Genomic DNA, 14,740 nt, shown 5'->3' with positions numbered 1-14,740 from the left:
TCAATATGGAGATATATATATACACCAATATATACCAATGACTACAAAATGTTCATATTCTTTGAAGCAGTAACCTCACTTCTGATAACTGTTTCAGGGAAATAATAGAACTAAAAAAAAAAAAAAAAGGACTGAATGCACAAAGATGTTTATTGCATTGTTGTCTAAAGTTGTGAAAATCTGGAAGGAGACACTGTCCCTAACTAGAGGAGGGTGGCTGCATACTTTACACTCCTTCAACCCCAGAGCTGTCCAGCAGTCATTAGAAATTACAGCTACGTGTAGTATCATCAGTGTTGAAAAGAATGACCGCGATAACCGGCTGAAACTGTGCTCTCTGATGACAACTTGTTCCAACCTCAAGGCCTTTCTTGCATTTTCTGTTCAGCGCGGCACGTCCTCCCCAGGCTGCTTGTTGCAAAGCCGCCGCCTTCTCAGCCTTTAGGGCTCAGTTTAGTTTTAATTTTCTCATCGAGACTGTCCTGTTCACCTGCCCAGGTGGTCCCTCCCAGCCCCTCTCTGCCACATCTCTTATTTTCGCTCCTTGCTAGAACCTCTCATTCTCTCAAGCACTCTTATTCCGTCGTTGGCTCATTGGGGTGTTAATATCTGCCTCTTCCTCCAGAACGTGGACACCCCGTTTACCCCTCTAGTTCTCCACTCTCTACCCTCAGCTACCAGCACCCCACCCGGCTGATCTTCCTGAAATCATAGAACTTGGACAACTACATCCGAGTTCAAATTAGAACCCCATTCCCGATTTCCTCCTTGGATTTACATTCCTCTTATCCTCAAGCTGCGAAGCAGTTTATAAACAACCGCTGCTCTGGGCCCATGGAAGTGGCGTGTGAGCCCCCGGCAGGCGGGCGGCCGTGGGGGGCAAGGAGCCTCTGCTCTGCCTCTGGTCCACCAGCTGCCCTCTCCCTTGCTGAGGGGCCCCATCCACAGCCCGCACCCACGGACATACCCTGACCCGCAGCTGCGGCCGGCCCACAAGGAGGGAGAGAAGAGGACAGATTTGCTGTCATCCCAGGGCCCAGGAAGTTTGTCTGTCCACAAGCACCTCGAAGCCACACTCCCTTGGCTCCTGAAATCCCCACCATTAGAGCTGCTTCTGTGAGCCAAAGCTCTCTGTAAAAATATGAACAGCCAAGACACACGGAAGACCTTCAAATGCAAGAATGTAGGTCTTGTCCATAGAGGCATGTGGAGGGGCAGTGTTCCTCAGCGGATGGCATTCCCCGAGGCTGGAGCTAAAGGGGGTGATTTGTGTCGAGGCCGTGGCTGGTTGAAAGATGAGAACTCCCTGGGCCAGGTCTCTCCATCCACCTGGAGGTTTTTCCAGACTTAATACATCAGGTGCCAGGCTGACAGAAGGCAGCGAGTGTGCCTGCTTGCCAGGACATTTGTCCAGTTCACTCAGAGCTCTGAGTCTACTGTGCAAATGTCAGATTTGGGAGCCTGGCTAGGGGCAGGAGCTGAGGTCCACCAGCATCCCAAGGGGCGAGGGTCATGATTTGAAGAGTCTAGGAGAGAGCTTGGGGGGGAGCTCAGAGGCCAAAGTAGCAACCTATGTGGTGAAGGAGGTGGATGGGGTGATTTTAGCTGCAATAGAAGAAGCAGGAGAGCAAGGTTTCTAAACGTCCCCACCTCAGTTCTTTTCCTACAGGGACCAGACACGAGCTGGAACACTGCTCCCATTCTTCCTTCTGTTCTACTGTCACTTCTCCAGCTCAGCTCTTACCTTGTGATCAGAAATAGGCAAGGACACCTCCTCTCTCTTTCTCTCCTTCTCAATTCAGCTACTTGCTCAATATAAAATGGGAATTATAGGAATTATATGAATTACCTGAAGCAAAAGAGAAAGAAACAGGGCCGCCAGGGCTCAGATAGCCAAGGCTGAGTGCCATTTGCAGGAAGACAAGAACTGGTCTTTCCCCCGTTCATTTAGGCACCAATATATTGAACTCTACCCGGGGAGAAAGGGGACTGAGGGCAACTAGTGAGTGTAAGCTTATGCCATAAATCGTTTGCTTCTAAAGCCCTGCAACCAAGAACCTTGATCATGTTGTAGACAGGGTCCAAGGAACCCACCTAGACCAGAGCAAACTACGCCCGTGTAACAAGTATCCCCAACAGGGCAGCTCTGTGTTCATGGTGAGTCCAGACAACTGACAGTAAACTCACTCTCCTGCAGGACCTGAAGCTAAAGCAGTTCCCCGCTGCTCCTTTTCTGGGGCTGTAGAGTGAACCCATTTTATAAAAGCAAAACCCTTACTCCATGGTATTCTGTGGGCTAGTCTTCCTGTCCTACCCAGAGGAGAGTTAAATCATAGGCAATACACTGTTACCTCAAGATGGGATACTGACATCACAGAAACTACAGTAATACTAATTGCTTGTTATATTCCTGAAAACATAACATATATTCTTTTATTTTATCCTTGCACCTCTCCTTCCAGGAAGGTATTATTACACCTGTTTCAGCCAGAGATTCAGTAACAGGCTGAGGGCATATCCTTGTGCACATGGCCTCAACCCCTTGGGGAGGCTCTTGTTTGTTTCCAGTTGGCTTTGTTTGGACTCACCTACTCCCAAAAGCCTGATTAAGAGGAAAGTAATTGTGTGCACTAAACTGAGGAATTTTAAGAGATAAAAATGTAACACAGGCAAATAAACAGTCTTTATTCAAAAGTGTCAAAAGTCAGCATATTTCATCTATCAGCATTTCCGACAAGCTTTAGTTTCAATTCATGTGCAAACCCGATTTTGCTGACATGGCAAATTAAATGGCCACATTTTCATTTTGTCCCCATGATTTAGATACCTCTCTTTTTCTTAACACACAGCCAAAACTCTGATTGGACTTTAACAAAGCCCTGAACATTTGGAAAAATGGAGTCAGGCGAGCTCAGTATTTGCAGGTTGTGCTCTGCATTAATGTGCCTGGTGGCAGAGTGGATGTCTCCCGCCACATTGAACTAACCAACGTAGACACTGATGAAAGTTGGTAGTCAGAGCTTTGACAGATACTGCGAGGTTCTTTTAAACTGAGACAATTGTAAAAGGCTTTAACTCTGTCACTTATACAGCCGTTAACTCAGTTCAGCCTAGCAGATTGCTTTGATTTGTTCATTAAATATACTATTTTTGCGTTAATTGAGCTCATTTGATGAGAAAGATTTTTCACTCGGTAAAATTTACAGCTAATGGCTTGGAAATCTATTAGATTTTGCACCCAATAATTCATCTTAGAATTTTCAAAGAGTAGCTAGTTTAAGCAAGCTGAGATAAAACGTAGATAATCGAGGAATCACCTGATCTGCAGAAACGGGGTGATGTGTTTTTTCATTGTGAGCACCATTAGTGACTTTTTTTGATTATTTTCTGCAGTAGAATAAAGGGTACATCAAGGCCATGAAGGTCTTTTGTTTTGTGGCTCTGTGCCCCGCTGTGCAGGTATTCATCTAAAATGATTTAACCAAACTTTGCTGTGATGCCATCACCAGTGTGGACACACACAGGCTTCTGAGTTCTGAGTTCACTATAAAGATGAAAGTTCTAACAAAGATAATTTGAGAAGTACATCTCCCCATAGTTTACTGCATTTGCTGATAAAACTTGCTAGAAATCTGAGATTTCTTTTTTCATTTTTGTATCTCAAATACAAAAAAGAATTTAGAATTTAAAATGGGTTGTATCATTAATATTTCTTGGAAATGAAAAGCCATGATAACAGCTGTCATTCTGGTCCATTTCTGAAAGTTTCCAGCATCAACCTAAAAGCAGTAAAAGTATCTCCGATAGGTTTGCATCACCCCTGAAAGCAGCCATCAGTATTTCCTTTCCAACTGAAAACATTTCTTTGCCTGACTGAAAATTATCATGTAGCTGGGAAAGAAACTATATTAAGCAAAATTTAGATATTCAATGAAATAGGATAATCTGATTTTTTTTCATTCTGGAGAAGGAAAGCTTTCTCTTCTCAAATTTAAGGGTGATTCAAGTAAACTCCACTTTAAATCAAGGAGGATTTTGGAAAAGAGATGAGGCTATCTAACTACACCAACCCTCTATGTACGTATACTCAGCCTTTCTGAATCCACATAAATACTATCTCCATGGATAAGAAATCACAAGTTTGTAAATAGTAAATAAAGAATAAGAATTGGGCAGATTGTGGGCACTACTTTTAACATACACTTTACTTAGAACTGAATTTGCTTATAACATATCTGGATTCAGTAAACACACAAAGCAGTAATTTATTCTTTCATTCATCCCTTTCACAAAGATTCGATTTGTATTTGATGCCAATGAACAAAGTTTATAGCATAAACCTATCCTTCAAGAGGCGGTAAAATGTAGGAAAACTAAGCAACATAAAGCACTTCTAAGGGTTCTAGAGTGACACGTACTTAAGGGAGGTGGAGATATTACTGACCATAGCTCTAGGAATTCAAAAGAAAGAAAGAAGATTGTGGAGTCAACTTCACAGAGGAAGTAAATCCCAAACTGGCCTTGAAAAGAAGTAAGGTGGGACTTATCAGAAGGGAGAGGGGAGCATAGTCCTATGGGGGTGTTTAAAGACATGAATGAAAATCGCACACATTGGGGCTAGGAAGAAATCCACGTCTGATTGGAGCAGAATGTCTCGTTGGGAAGGAGCAAACTATAAGATTGACTTCATAAGGGAGAGCAGAGAGAGAGGGTCCGGGTGTCAGGAACTTGAATTTGATCCATCATACAACGTGGAAATGTTGGTTATTAATCAGGAGAGAACGTGACTAGGAAAATTAATCTGCAGGGTGAATTAGCAGAAGGAGAGTTTGAAAGACCAAACAGACTCTTAGCTACCACCCAGGGTGGGCCAGAGTAGCTCTGGAACTGGGTGTATTAAGCAGACCCGCCGTGCACTGCACAACAGCAAGCTGGATACAGGGAAGGAGGAGCCGAAGATGGCGCTGATCTTCTGAGTCCAGACGCAGGGCTCCCGCTACCAGTAAAGTCAGCGCTTACCTCCGGGCGGGGGCGGTCCCAAGGTACAGTTCCCTAAAGGATACCAGTAAAGTCAGCGCTTACCTCCGGGCGGGGGCGGTCCCAAGGTACAGTTCCCTAAAGGAACACTAGAGACTTCCCTAGTCCTCATGGACCATGGGAGCCTTGAACTTTGATTCATAAACTCCCCCAACATCTGTAGCTGGACTCTGGCTTTTTTCAAAGGATATAGAAAGACCATCCAGATACTTACAAGATTCCTCCTTTTTACCTTCTCACCTTCTTCCTACTAGTCTGTAGTTACAGGTTTTCCCAACACCTCTGGTCTGACTCTACCAAGCATCCTTCTGCAAGTAACGTAGGCATCCCGGACGGTAGCCCTCAGGCTGCTTTTCTGTCTCGAGCACATAAAGCCTTATGATTTCCTCCTCTAGAAGACTATATAGCTAACACCTACAGATCTAGAAATAAGTCGTAAGTGCTCATAAAGTGTGGGAGGGATGGAATGTGAAGTTAATCCCAGAACTTCCCCATAGTCCTCCTGTATCATATGGCACTGAAAAAAAGTCCTTGAAAGCAGTCAGCCTTGATTTTGTCTTCCTGAACATATTTTGGTAAAGGATGTCATTATTTCAAGGACTTATAAAGAAGGAAAGATAGCATAATAGTCTGTATCATAAAAATGAAGCCAAGATGAACAGTTTGCTGCCCTGTGAAACACAAATTGATTGCTTGCAGTGAGTAGAATATCTCCCCCGACATTTATTCACCTAGACCCTCTCTCCTGATGCCATTCCTTCTCTACAGGGTTAAAATTCTTCTAGCGTTAGAAAGGCCAAGTTCCTGCTCCCTGCGCACTGCCCATGTTGGCATAGGACGCTTAGACCTCTCTTCTGGATCTTCCTATCACCCTCCTCATTGTACTCCAGCATATGCCACCCACCATTTCTCTTTCTCAGCATCCCAGAATCATGTAGTGCTTGTGTCACTTTACTAAGTGATTCCACCTCCTAAACCTCAGTGTGCTCCCTGTGCTGAGACAGTAATAGTATCTAGCTCATAGGGCTATTCTTAGCTTTAAATGACATTATGCTAGTATTATTGTTGTTATTATTACTCCACCATGAGATAAGCCAGCAGGAAATAGATTTAGGACAAGAGCTGGACTTAGAACTCTCTGCTCCTTTTCTGTTGAATGTTCACTGAATGTGAATTGAATCATGTGAACCAACAAGAAAAGAGATACACTTCTACTTCACAACTCGGAATACAGTTTAATTCAATGGCAACTGAATCTATAGTTGTAATTATCCTGTAGAGGGATAAATTGGTGAACCCACCTATTTTTCTCAGTATAACTTCCAAGTCAAATTGTCAATAATCAGAGATGAACCTAACTTGCTTTTTTGTAGTCTTGACCAAATCACTGTCAACTGAATATATTTAGAAAACCAACCCATACATTTGGTCTTTATTCTAGTAAATCAAAATCTACATAGACTTATTGAAGTAGCAGAATGGAATAAATTTTGGTAGTGTGTCAACAAATAATTTGAGTTTTTGACAGTGTTCTCTTTCTAAACTAGAACTAACTATATAAACCTTGGTCCTTTGGGTTTTTTTAGAACTTGATTTGAAAGCTGAATTTGATGCTTATGAGATCTGTGACTTACTTTGAAGAATTACACAGATGCTTTGTGATTATCTTTTCAGTTGAAATACTGTGCATCCATCCTTTCCAAAAGCTTATTCCAAAGTTGTGTTGTGATATTATATAATGTAATGTTAGGATGAGCAGAGATCACCCAAAGTTCAGTCCCTTCTTTCTACAGGGAAGGTAACTGAGATTCAGAGAAATTAAGTAACCTGTCCATAGTTAACCATCTAGTAAGTTACGGAACATTGCAGCTACTAAGGTTTGAAAAATTATGTGGCAAGTTATTTGCCTTTAAAGTTCAATGTTACTTCCACTATATCACTACACCCCGATGTTATCCTTGTTCATTTCCTACAGAACAAGTCTACTTTGGCATTGCAAAATGGCAGTTGTTTGTTTAGAAATCTTCATTGTCTGTCTCAAGGAACATTTAAATATCTAATTGACAATTGGGCCAAGATCCATGATATCTTTAGTTTCACAAGTGATCAGCGCCCCCATTCAGAGATGAAAACCTTTCCTTGAGCTTTCTAAACTATGATGGCTTAGGAACCTCTTGCTTTAGTCACCCAGCTCCAGCGTCAAAAGGTGAGGGAGAGAGACAGACATCCAGCTGGGAATCGAGGTCTTGCTTCAAAGCTTTTATCTTCAGAGGAAAGAAATCTTATGAATTTCATTAATGTCAACAAGATCTGAGGAGATTTGGAGTGTTTAAGCCTTTGGGCATCTCTAGCATGACATATGCTCTGGTTATTATAAGTTTTTGGTTGCAAAACCATTGCAACTTTGATTCACACCCGCCATGAACCAACAACACTCTAGAAATATCCATTGTACAGTCAGACTTAAGGGTATGTTGAAAACAATCACTTTCCAAGAGAATATGAAGTTAGCCAAGGAAGCCGTGGCTAAGCTTGGGCCAAACAGGGAAACACCCAGAATTCTGAATAGGGTGACACATGTTATCACTAAGGAAAAAAAAAAAAAGATGAGTGTCTTCAAAGTAACATAGCAAAGCTAAAAAAAGAAAGTGAAAGAAGCATTTCTTTAGGATTCTAAAAGCAGATAACCTCAAAACATCTTCCCAAAAGGCTTCTTCTCTTATTCAATGTAGAAAAATGAAATTTCTCCTAGTTTGTCTTCCCCTCTTCCCTTCCTCTTCCATTCCCTCATCTCCAGAAAGGATCAGACTGGAATTTACAGTTGTTTCCACTGTAATTTTCCAAACTTTATGGGAGAAAGCCCTTTTATTCCAAAACAGGTAACACTATTTCTATAAAGTAAATTGGGTTCAAGCTAACCCCAAATAAACAAGATATTTCTGGCAAAACAAATGTTGACAATATAATCTAGGTCTTGAAATGAAAAACTCCTTAAAAGACAAAATAGATGTCTCTTCTCTCCCTTTCTTAATTCAAATTAAAAAGCAAAAAACTCAAAACAACCATTTATAAACTCATATGAGTTATCTTTTTAATGAAATCTTTTTCGATGATAAGAGTCATCTTTTTAATAAATATCCGTTGGAAAATATTAGTTTTATTCCACTACAACTAACATTTCTGCTTAAATACCAATTAGTGCGAACAGGGAATTACTGTTTGAGGTCATCTCCAGCTTGTAACTGTTAAATCCACTAAGCCCAAAATTGAAATTTTGTTCAGAATCATCCAACAGAACATCTGTGCTGGTTTAATGTCATCAAGAAACATCTTATCACAATAATATTTGCAGTAGGTTCCACACACACACCCTGCTGAGACCTGAGCCCAGGCCCCAAGGGCTCACTCTCTCTCCAGAGCAGATGACGTCATTGAGACCCAGGCAGAAGCAAAGCAGCTTTAGCTGTGGCTGAAGCCGGCACTGGTTACAGGTCTTGACAGGTAAAATTCCTTTCAGTTGAGCTTTAAAGCTTTTGAAATGTTTTAGTTGAACATTTGAGCAACCAAAAAAAAAAAAAAAAAAGGCTTTTCTGATCCAGAAGGAATTGATTTAGTTTCTTCTGTTAGTACTTTTTAAAATTCCACTCAGCATTGCTTCAGGGAGGTTGTCCAGCACCCCCCACCCCCGACCCCGGGCACACAAGGAAGGACCAGAGTTCTTGCCTTGTGCTGAGCTCGCCAGCATCTCACCTGGCGAAATGGTAGACAGGCGTGTTGTCTGCAAGTCGCGTTATATCCGTGGATGCTTTCATACTGAGAAAAGCTTCAGGCTGGACTTGGCCTGGATTCACGTTCACATACCGTGTATGCAAAGTGGCCACGCACACATGGCCAGAGAAGGAAGCGGTAGACCAAAGGAGGGCGCAGCCAAACCACGGCCAGTCGGCAGCCATTTATTTCAAAGCCTTGTTTTACGACTGTAATTTAGCCTTTGGTGCGCTGAGAGAATCACTCTGCCCGGCTCACTGTCTGGTGCTGTCAAAGGCTGAGGTGAATGTTGTTCCATCGGTTTAATCATCTTTTTATTTGTCTGAGGTCTTTGCTACTTTCCACAGTTATTTCAAGTGCTCTTGTACACTTAAGAGGTGACACAAACCGTTGCTGTCACTGAGCGTGGCAAGTTACATCATAAATTAGAGCTTCCAAAAGTTAGTAGTGTGAAGAAAGATTGGTAATGGTAGTCTGGACATCATTTGAGTCATTGCTTATCATTTCCTGATTCACTCTGGTGGTTTTTAATTGAGTTTCCCAAGCTAGTGTTTTCTTTAGGAGTGTTTGGTTCATGGCTCTGCAAAGCAGCCAAGTCATGAGCAATTTCAGGATGACAGGTGGCAGTGGGCACGATGCCTTCCTTCCTGCCGACCCACTGCCTCTCCATCGTGTGGTCGTGCTTAGCCTGTCCTGCTGCTGCTTCAGCCAGGAGCCTGCAAAACTAATGGAAGTTTTCCCCAAATTGTGCCTGCTGCTTTTCTTAGTCATGACCAGAAAGCATAGGTAGAGTCTATAAATTATTTCATTCATCAGTACCAAATGAGTAATACTTCAGGTATGTTGAATAAGCAACCCGAAGTAAGCATTTATGTGTTTTCTATTTCCGATGCCTTAAATAATGCTTTCATTTCCCAATAACTTCTTTGTGTATTACTGTTCATATAACAATATCTATACACTTAACATTGAAGAGTATTGACCAAAAAAACACTAGAGTCAGAAAAATCCAAATGTGAATGTAACTCTCCTTGAGCCTCTTATGGCCGTCCATACATCCTTTCACTGCTCTTCCTGTTTTCAGATAAGGGGACTCAAGTGTCTGACTAAAACACACAGATAAGCCTTCTCTCATGACACAGTTTCCAGTGGGAACCCAAGGAACAGGAGAGAGGCCTATGGAGCCGGGGCTCTGCAGTCAGGGTGCGCGGCCCACACTGACTCTCATTGGGCGTGCACGGGACCTACAGGGACTGTGGCCAGCTAGGCTCCCCCAGGTAGATGAGAAGCTCCCCAAAGGCAAGAGCTTTTTTTTTTCCATCTTGCATCACCCTGCAGGGCCTAGTCTTCCGCTGTCTACAGAGAGAACAGCACTCTTTGGTATGACCAAAGGTGCCATTGACACCGACCTCAGCACTAACTTGGGAAGACCTTGCTCTGGCCACCAAAAGTTTCCTTTTCCCCACTTTGCTTTTTTTTTTCATTTTTTCCTGTAATAGTAGTAACTGAAGAAAGGAAAAGAATAAAGCTTCTACACAGTCTAGAAACTGTAAAAATGCTAAGAGACTCTTCCATCGAAATCCCACAAGACACGTGTCTGCAGCTGGTCCATGTCCGCTGCCTCGTAGATACGTATCTGTGTGAAATGTCAGTGCATCTGATGCAGCCTGCCTTTGGATGGCCTTGGTGGTGAGGTGTCACGATCGTCACTTCCCAATCACGAGCTGAGTTCATTCACTGAGAGCACGCCATTGACCGACACAAGACTGGGATACGCACGTCCCAATTCTGACCAAAGCGGCATCTAGAAAGAGAAAGCAACCAGGTTAGGACTGTCTAAAGGGGGCTAGATAGAAAAGGAGGCTGTGTGTGCTTAAACGTACTACCTACATAATCAAAAACAACTTCAACATTCAGAATAATAAGTATACTTAAAATAATCCCTAACCAAGAAGGACTTTCAAACAGTAGTTGCCCACCTCCTGCACACAAGGACCTCTAAGAAGAGAAACCAGATCCCTTGTTCTAGTCTATTTGCGTGTTATCCCTTTAGAAATGCAAAGTCTGGTTTAAACCGTTGTTATACTCCTATTTGTTTGGTTATAAATAAAACATATCTTTTCCATCCTCAATGTATCTTTCCAGCTGCTGGACATAAAATAGACTCCTAGCTTCCTGAATTGAAATGTCATCTTCCTAATCAGAATTGACAATTGTACATAACCATCTGGGTTTTTTTTTTTTTAAAGCATCCTATTCTCACAAGTTTGTTTTCCAACAGTGTCATATGTATCTTAAATGGTGAGCTCAAGCTAATCACCTCAAGCTCAGATTCTAAAAAAACCTGACAATATAGCAGTTTTGAAATGGAGACCACACCGCTCACCTGCCCCCCAACATGGCTTGACACTAAACTGTGCCCGGTCATCATTTCAGCACCCAAAAGAAGGGATGTGCGCCTTTGTTGGGCTTTTTTTCTACCCCAGTGATACACATTCTGCAACCACAAAATATTCCAACTCCAACTCCCTTTTTGAATAAGCAACTGTTATTCTGTTCTGTTCTTTTTATCATTTGCTTTGTACACTGTTGGGAAACAAAAAAGCTACATAGTTTACTTACTCCTACAGTTAAATACTTTTAAAAAGTAAGAATAGGTTATTATTGAAATAAAGTGTTGCTTGTCATTATAGCATTCTGGAAGGCAGTGGGGAAAACAGGGTGTGTTAAGCTTTCCATTGTGTGCAGACTTTCCACCCCCCTCTGCCCCCATCAGGAAAATATGTCTGTCCCGTGATCTATTCAGTTCTTGACCTTTTGACTAGTATGCCAACAAAAGGCACCATTTATTAGTGATTAATTTACGTATCTTTGTCCATCAGGAACTGGATCAAGGCTGTCACAACTGGGCACCATCACCAATTACATTTTCCACGTGCCCCCAGGGTGTTTGCGCCACGGGCTCGGCTGGCCATGCAAACCTGGGTCCTGCCGGCTCCTCCCTAAGTGCACCTCTTTCGTGAGCAGGAGGAATTTATCAGGAATGTCCTCTGGAGGGAAGAAGCCCTCAAAGGCCCGCCAGACCCTCTCACTGGACCTCCTTCACGGTTCCGATCGGAATCCTGGGATGTTGTTCCTCACATGTACCTTCCTTACGGGTCTCCCTTGTCACATGCGCTATCTGTCTCTGTCCCTGCTGCACCTGTTTTGGACTGTGTTGCTTTGGCCCTCCCCTCTTTGGGACCTTCTTCCTTAGCATCTTTTCTTTACACCTGTAACACGCCTGACCGACCCTCCCCCCACACACACACACGTATACACATACACACACGTATACACACACACACACACACACACACACACACACACACAAGCTTCCTCCCCCTTCTCTCTTAATTTGACCCAAGACCTTCTCCTGTTGGAAAGCCCTCCACGTGGATGGATGCTACGTTGTCCTCCCTGGTGGGTGACCCCAACTGCACTGACTCTCTTCTCAGACCACCCTGTAAATCTTTAAAAAAAAAAAAAAAAACAACCTATTTCATTTGTGTGTATTTGTCTCTCTATATATATTTTTAAGTTTACCTTTAGCTCAAAAACAACAGGGCAAGAACCCTTTTGGTCAAATGTCTTATCTCTTATTTGTCCTGTACAAGTATCATGTATGAATATTTTAGATGATCAGCTACTCTGTAAATCAAGCTTTGACTTCAATCCAGCTTTCCCCATCATAGCAGAAAGGCTTCCACCATGAGAAAGGAAAAGTCCACCTAATTGCAATGGCTTTGCATTGTAAGTTCATTGGTTATGAAAACTGATACGCACTGTGGCTGTGTGACTCACAGTCTTTCTCTTTCTGAAAATTAGTAATATTTCTGCCTGCCTTCACCCCCCACCAGAAGAAACCAGTCAGGAGAGCCATGTCTTTTCTCTGTGCTACAGAAGACAGTGATATTTCTTTAACAAGTCTCTGGGAAAATCAAGCAAAAAACCTGCTTATCTATGCTGTGTGCGATTGTAATTGTTACCTTTATTACTGGTCTGAACCATTACTCCATCTTTTTTAAAATGTTCAAAACAACTTGGGAAAAAAACTTTGAAATACCGTTTTTCCCTCTATTATTTTCACATTCAAGCAAGATAAGCGTATGGAGCTATATTGAAATCTGAATAAAGTAAACACTTTGATCTGGTAAAGTGCGCATTTTCAAGCTGCAGCTGCTCGCCCTGTAGCATCGCATGGCCTGAGCCTTCAGGCCGTTTATCCTGAGGCCTCCCGGGCCTCTCAGCCCACCCTGTGGCCCTTTCCTTTCATCACAGGTCAGGTGGGGTAACGTCAGCAGAGGCACAGACGTGACTCGCTTACTGGGAGAATAAACGGTGTTGAAACCCTTAGAAGTCTGGGCGGGAAATGCAACTTACATGCATGTAATGACTATTATTCGAGAAAATTGTGGAATTTTTATATTCTGGATTGAAGTAGAGGGTCTCCCATTTTGGGCTGACCCCACGCACTTGGGTAACCTCACAGGTGGAGTGGAATCAGATATTTCTTATCCAAATGGTTTGAGACCGGGCTGTGTACGGTGAAGCATGTCAGACCCAGGTTCCCCCCACCAGGCCGTCGAAGGCCAAGCCTAGGAACCCCTTCCCCCAGAGTCTGAGACGCAGCTGAGGGGTCACTCAAGGCTCTGGGAGACGAGGCCTCGGTCGGGTCCTCCAGGTGCCCCCCTGGGTGGACCGCCTGCCTGGACTTAGACTCTAAAACTAGCAGTGGCACCTAGACTCTAAAACTAGCAGTGGCACCAACCTCTACGAGGCCGTAACGATGACTGTCGTCCAAGCATTCAGGGACGGGTCAGCAGCAGCCACGGCAGGAAAGGCTGTTTCCTCCTCCCCACCTGCATCCGGAGTGATGGGGGTGCCGTCAGAGGGCTGCACACCTGGGTTAGTGATACCTGGAGGAGAAGGAGCTTATCCCACATACAGAAGCCACGGACATGGGCAGGGGCTAAGCCCCTCACTCCAAAGTATGTCCATTTGAAGTCACACAGAGCCAGCACCCTAACCTGATGATGGACGGTTCCCTCTAAATATGCCATCTTGGGGTTTTGAAGAAGTCAAGGTCCAAGAGAACACTCTCAATGTAATTGCCAGATTTAAGAAAGAGATTCCCTGACTTGTGGACTGTTGTGTAACCATGATCACCTCACTTTCATTTACTCTCTGATTTCTTTAGTTTAGATGAATTTTCATCAGCTCCATTCTAGGACTTTGTATTTTTGTATATCTGTCACCACTCCTAAAACTCTACAGGATCGTGTAAAAATGTTAATTGCTTGCGTCTCATGACAAGCATTCGGAGAAAAATGCCTAGACACGTGTGTAGGACTTTTTGGGGAAATGCAGTGAAATAACGGGCCTCTTTGTGTGTTTGCATGACCCAGTAAACTCCGGGGACGGCATCGACTACAGCCAGCAGAAGCGGGAGAACATCGGTGACCTGATCCAGGAGACGCTGGAGGCCTTCGAGCGCTCCGGAGGAGAAGACGCCTTCATCAACATCAAGTACATGGTCCCTACCTATGAGTCGTGCTTGCTAAATTAGCGGTGGGAGCAGCTGGGATTCGAGGAAGGCTTCTCCCAGCCTTCTGGTCATCTGTCTCTGCTGCTGTTAGTATCTCATTATCTGTGACTTCTACGGCTTACTTTTCTACAGCTGCTAAAATAGTGGCTCATGGGCCATTGGACTTGTAGCCCTATTGAGAGCAAGGCTTTCCAATACACAAATAGTGCCTGTTTCTTAGATTACAATAGTGTACTGTGCTTATTTGTTCTAGGAGAAGAATTGCTTCTTTATACAGTTCGGAAAGAAGCAGGAGTCCGAGTTAAACCTTCAGCTGTATAGACAATAAAACTGCAATTTTCATACGCA

The 14,740-nt window shown here is 43.3% G+C and overlaps 1 protein-coding gene across 2 annotated transcripts in view; it reads left to right on the top strand.

Moving 5' to 3' along the window:
* The window catches only part of PACRG (parkin coregulated), a 510,323-nt gene extending 495,583 nt beyond the window's left edge, over positions 1–14,740 (top strand). Inside the window, exon 5 of one of the 2 annotated variants that reach the window (XM_082475670.1) lies at positions 14,253–14,740. In XM_082475670.1, the coding sequence (XP_082331796.1) occupies positions 14,253–14,413 (161 nt within the window). In that variant the 3' untranslated portion in view covers positions 14,414–14,740. The remainder of the gene's footprint in view (positions 1–14,252) is intronic. The other variant, XM_082475671.1, reaches the window with a different exon arrangement.

This window comes from Balaenoptera physalus, assembly GCF_965194825.1.
Source record: "Balaenoptera physalus genome assembly, chromosome: 9".
Classification (NCBI taxonomy): Eukaryota; Metazoa; Chordata; class Mammalia; order Artiodactyla; family Balaenopteridae; genus Balaenoptera; species Balaenoptera physalus.
This window is presented reverse-complemented; position numbering and strand designations above follow the sequence as displayed.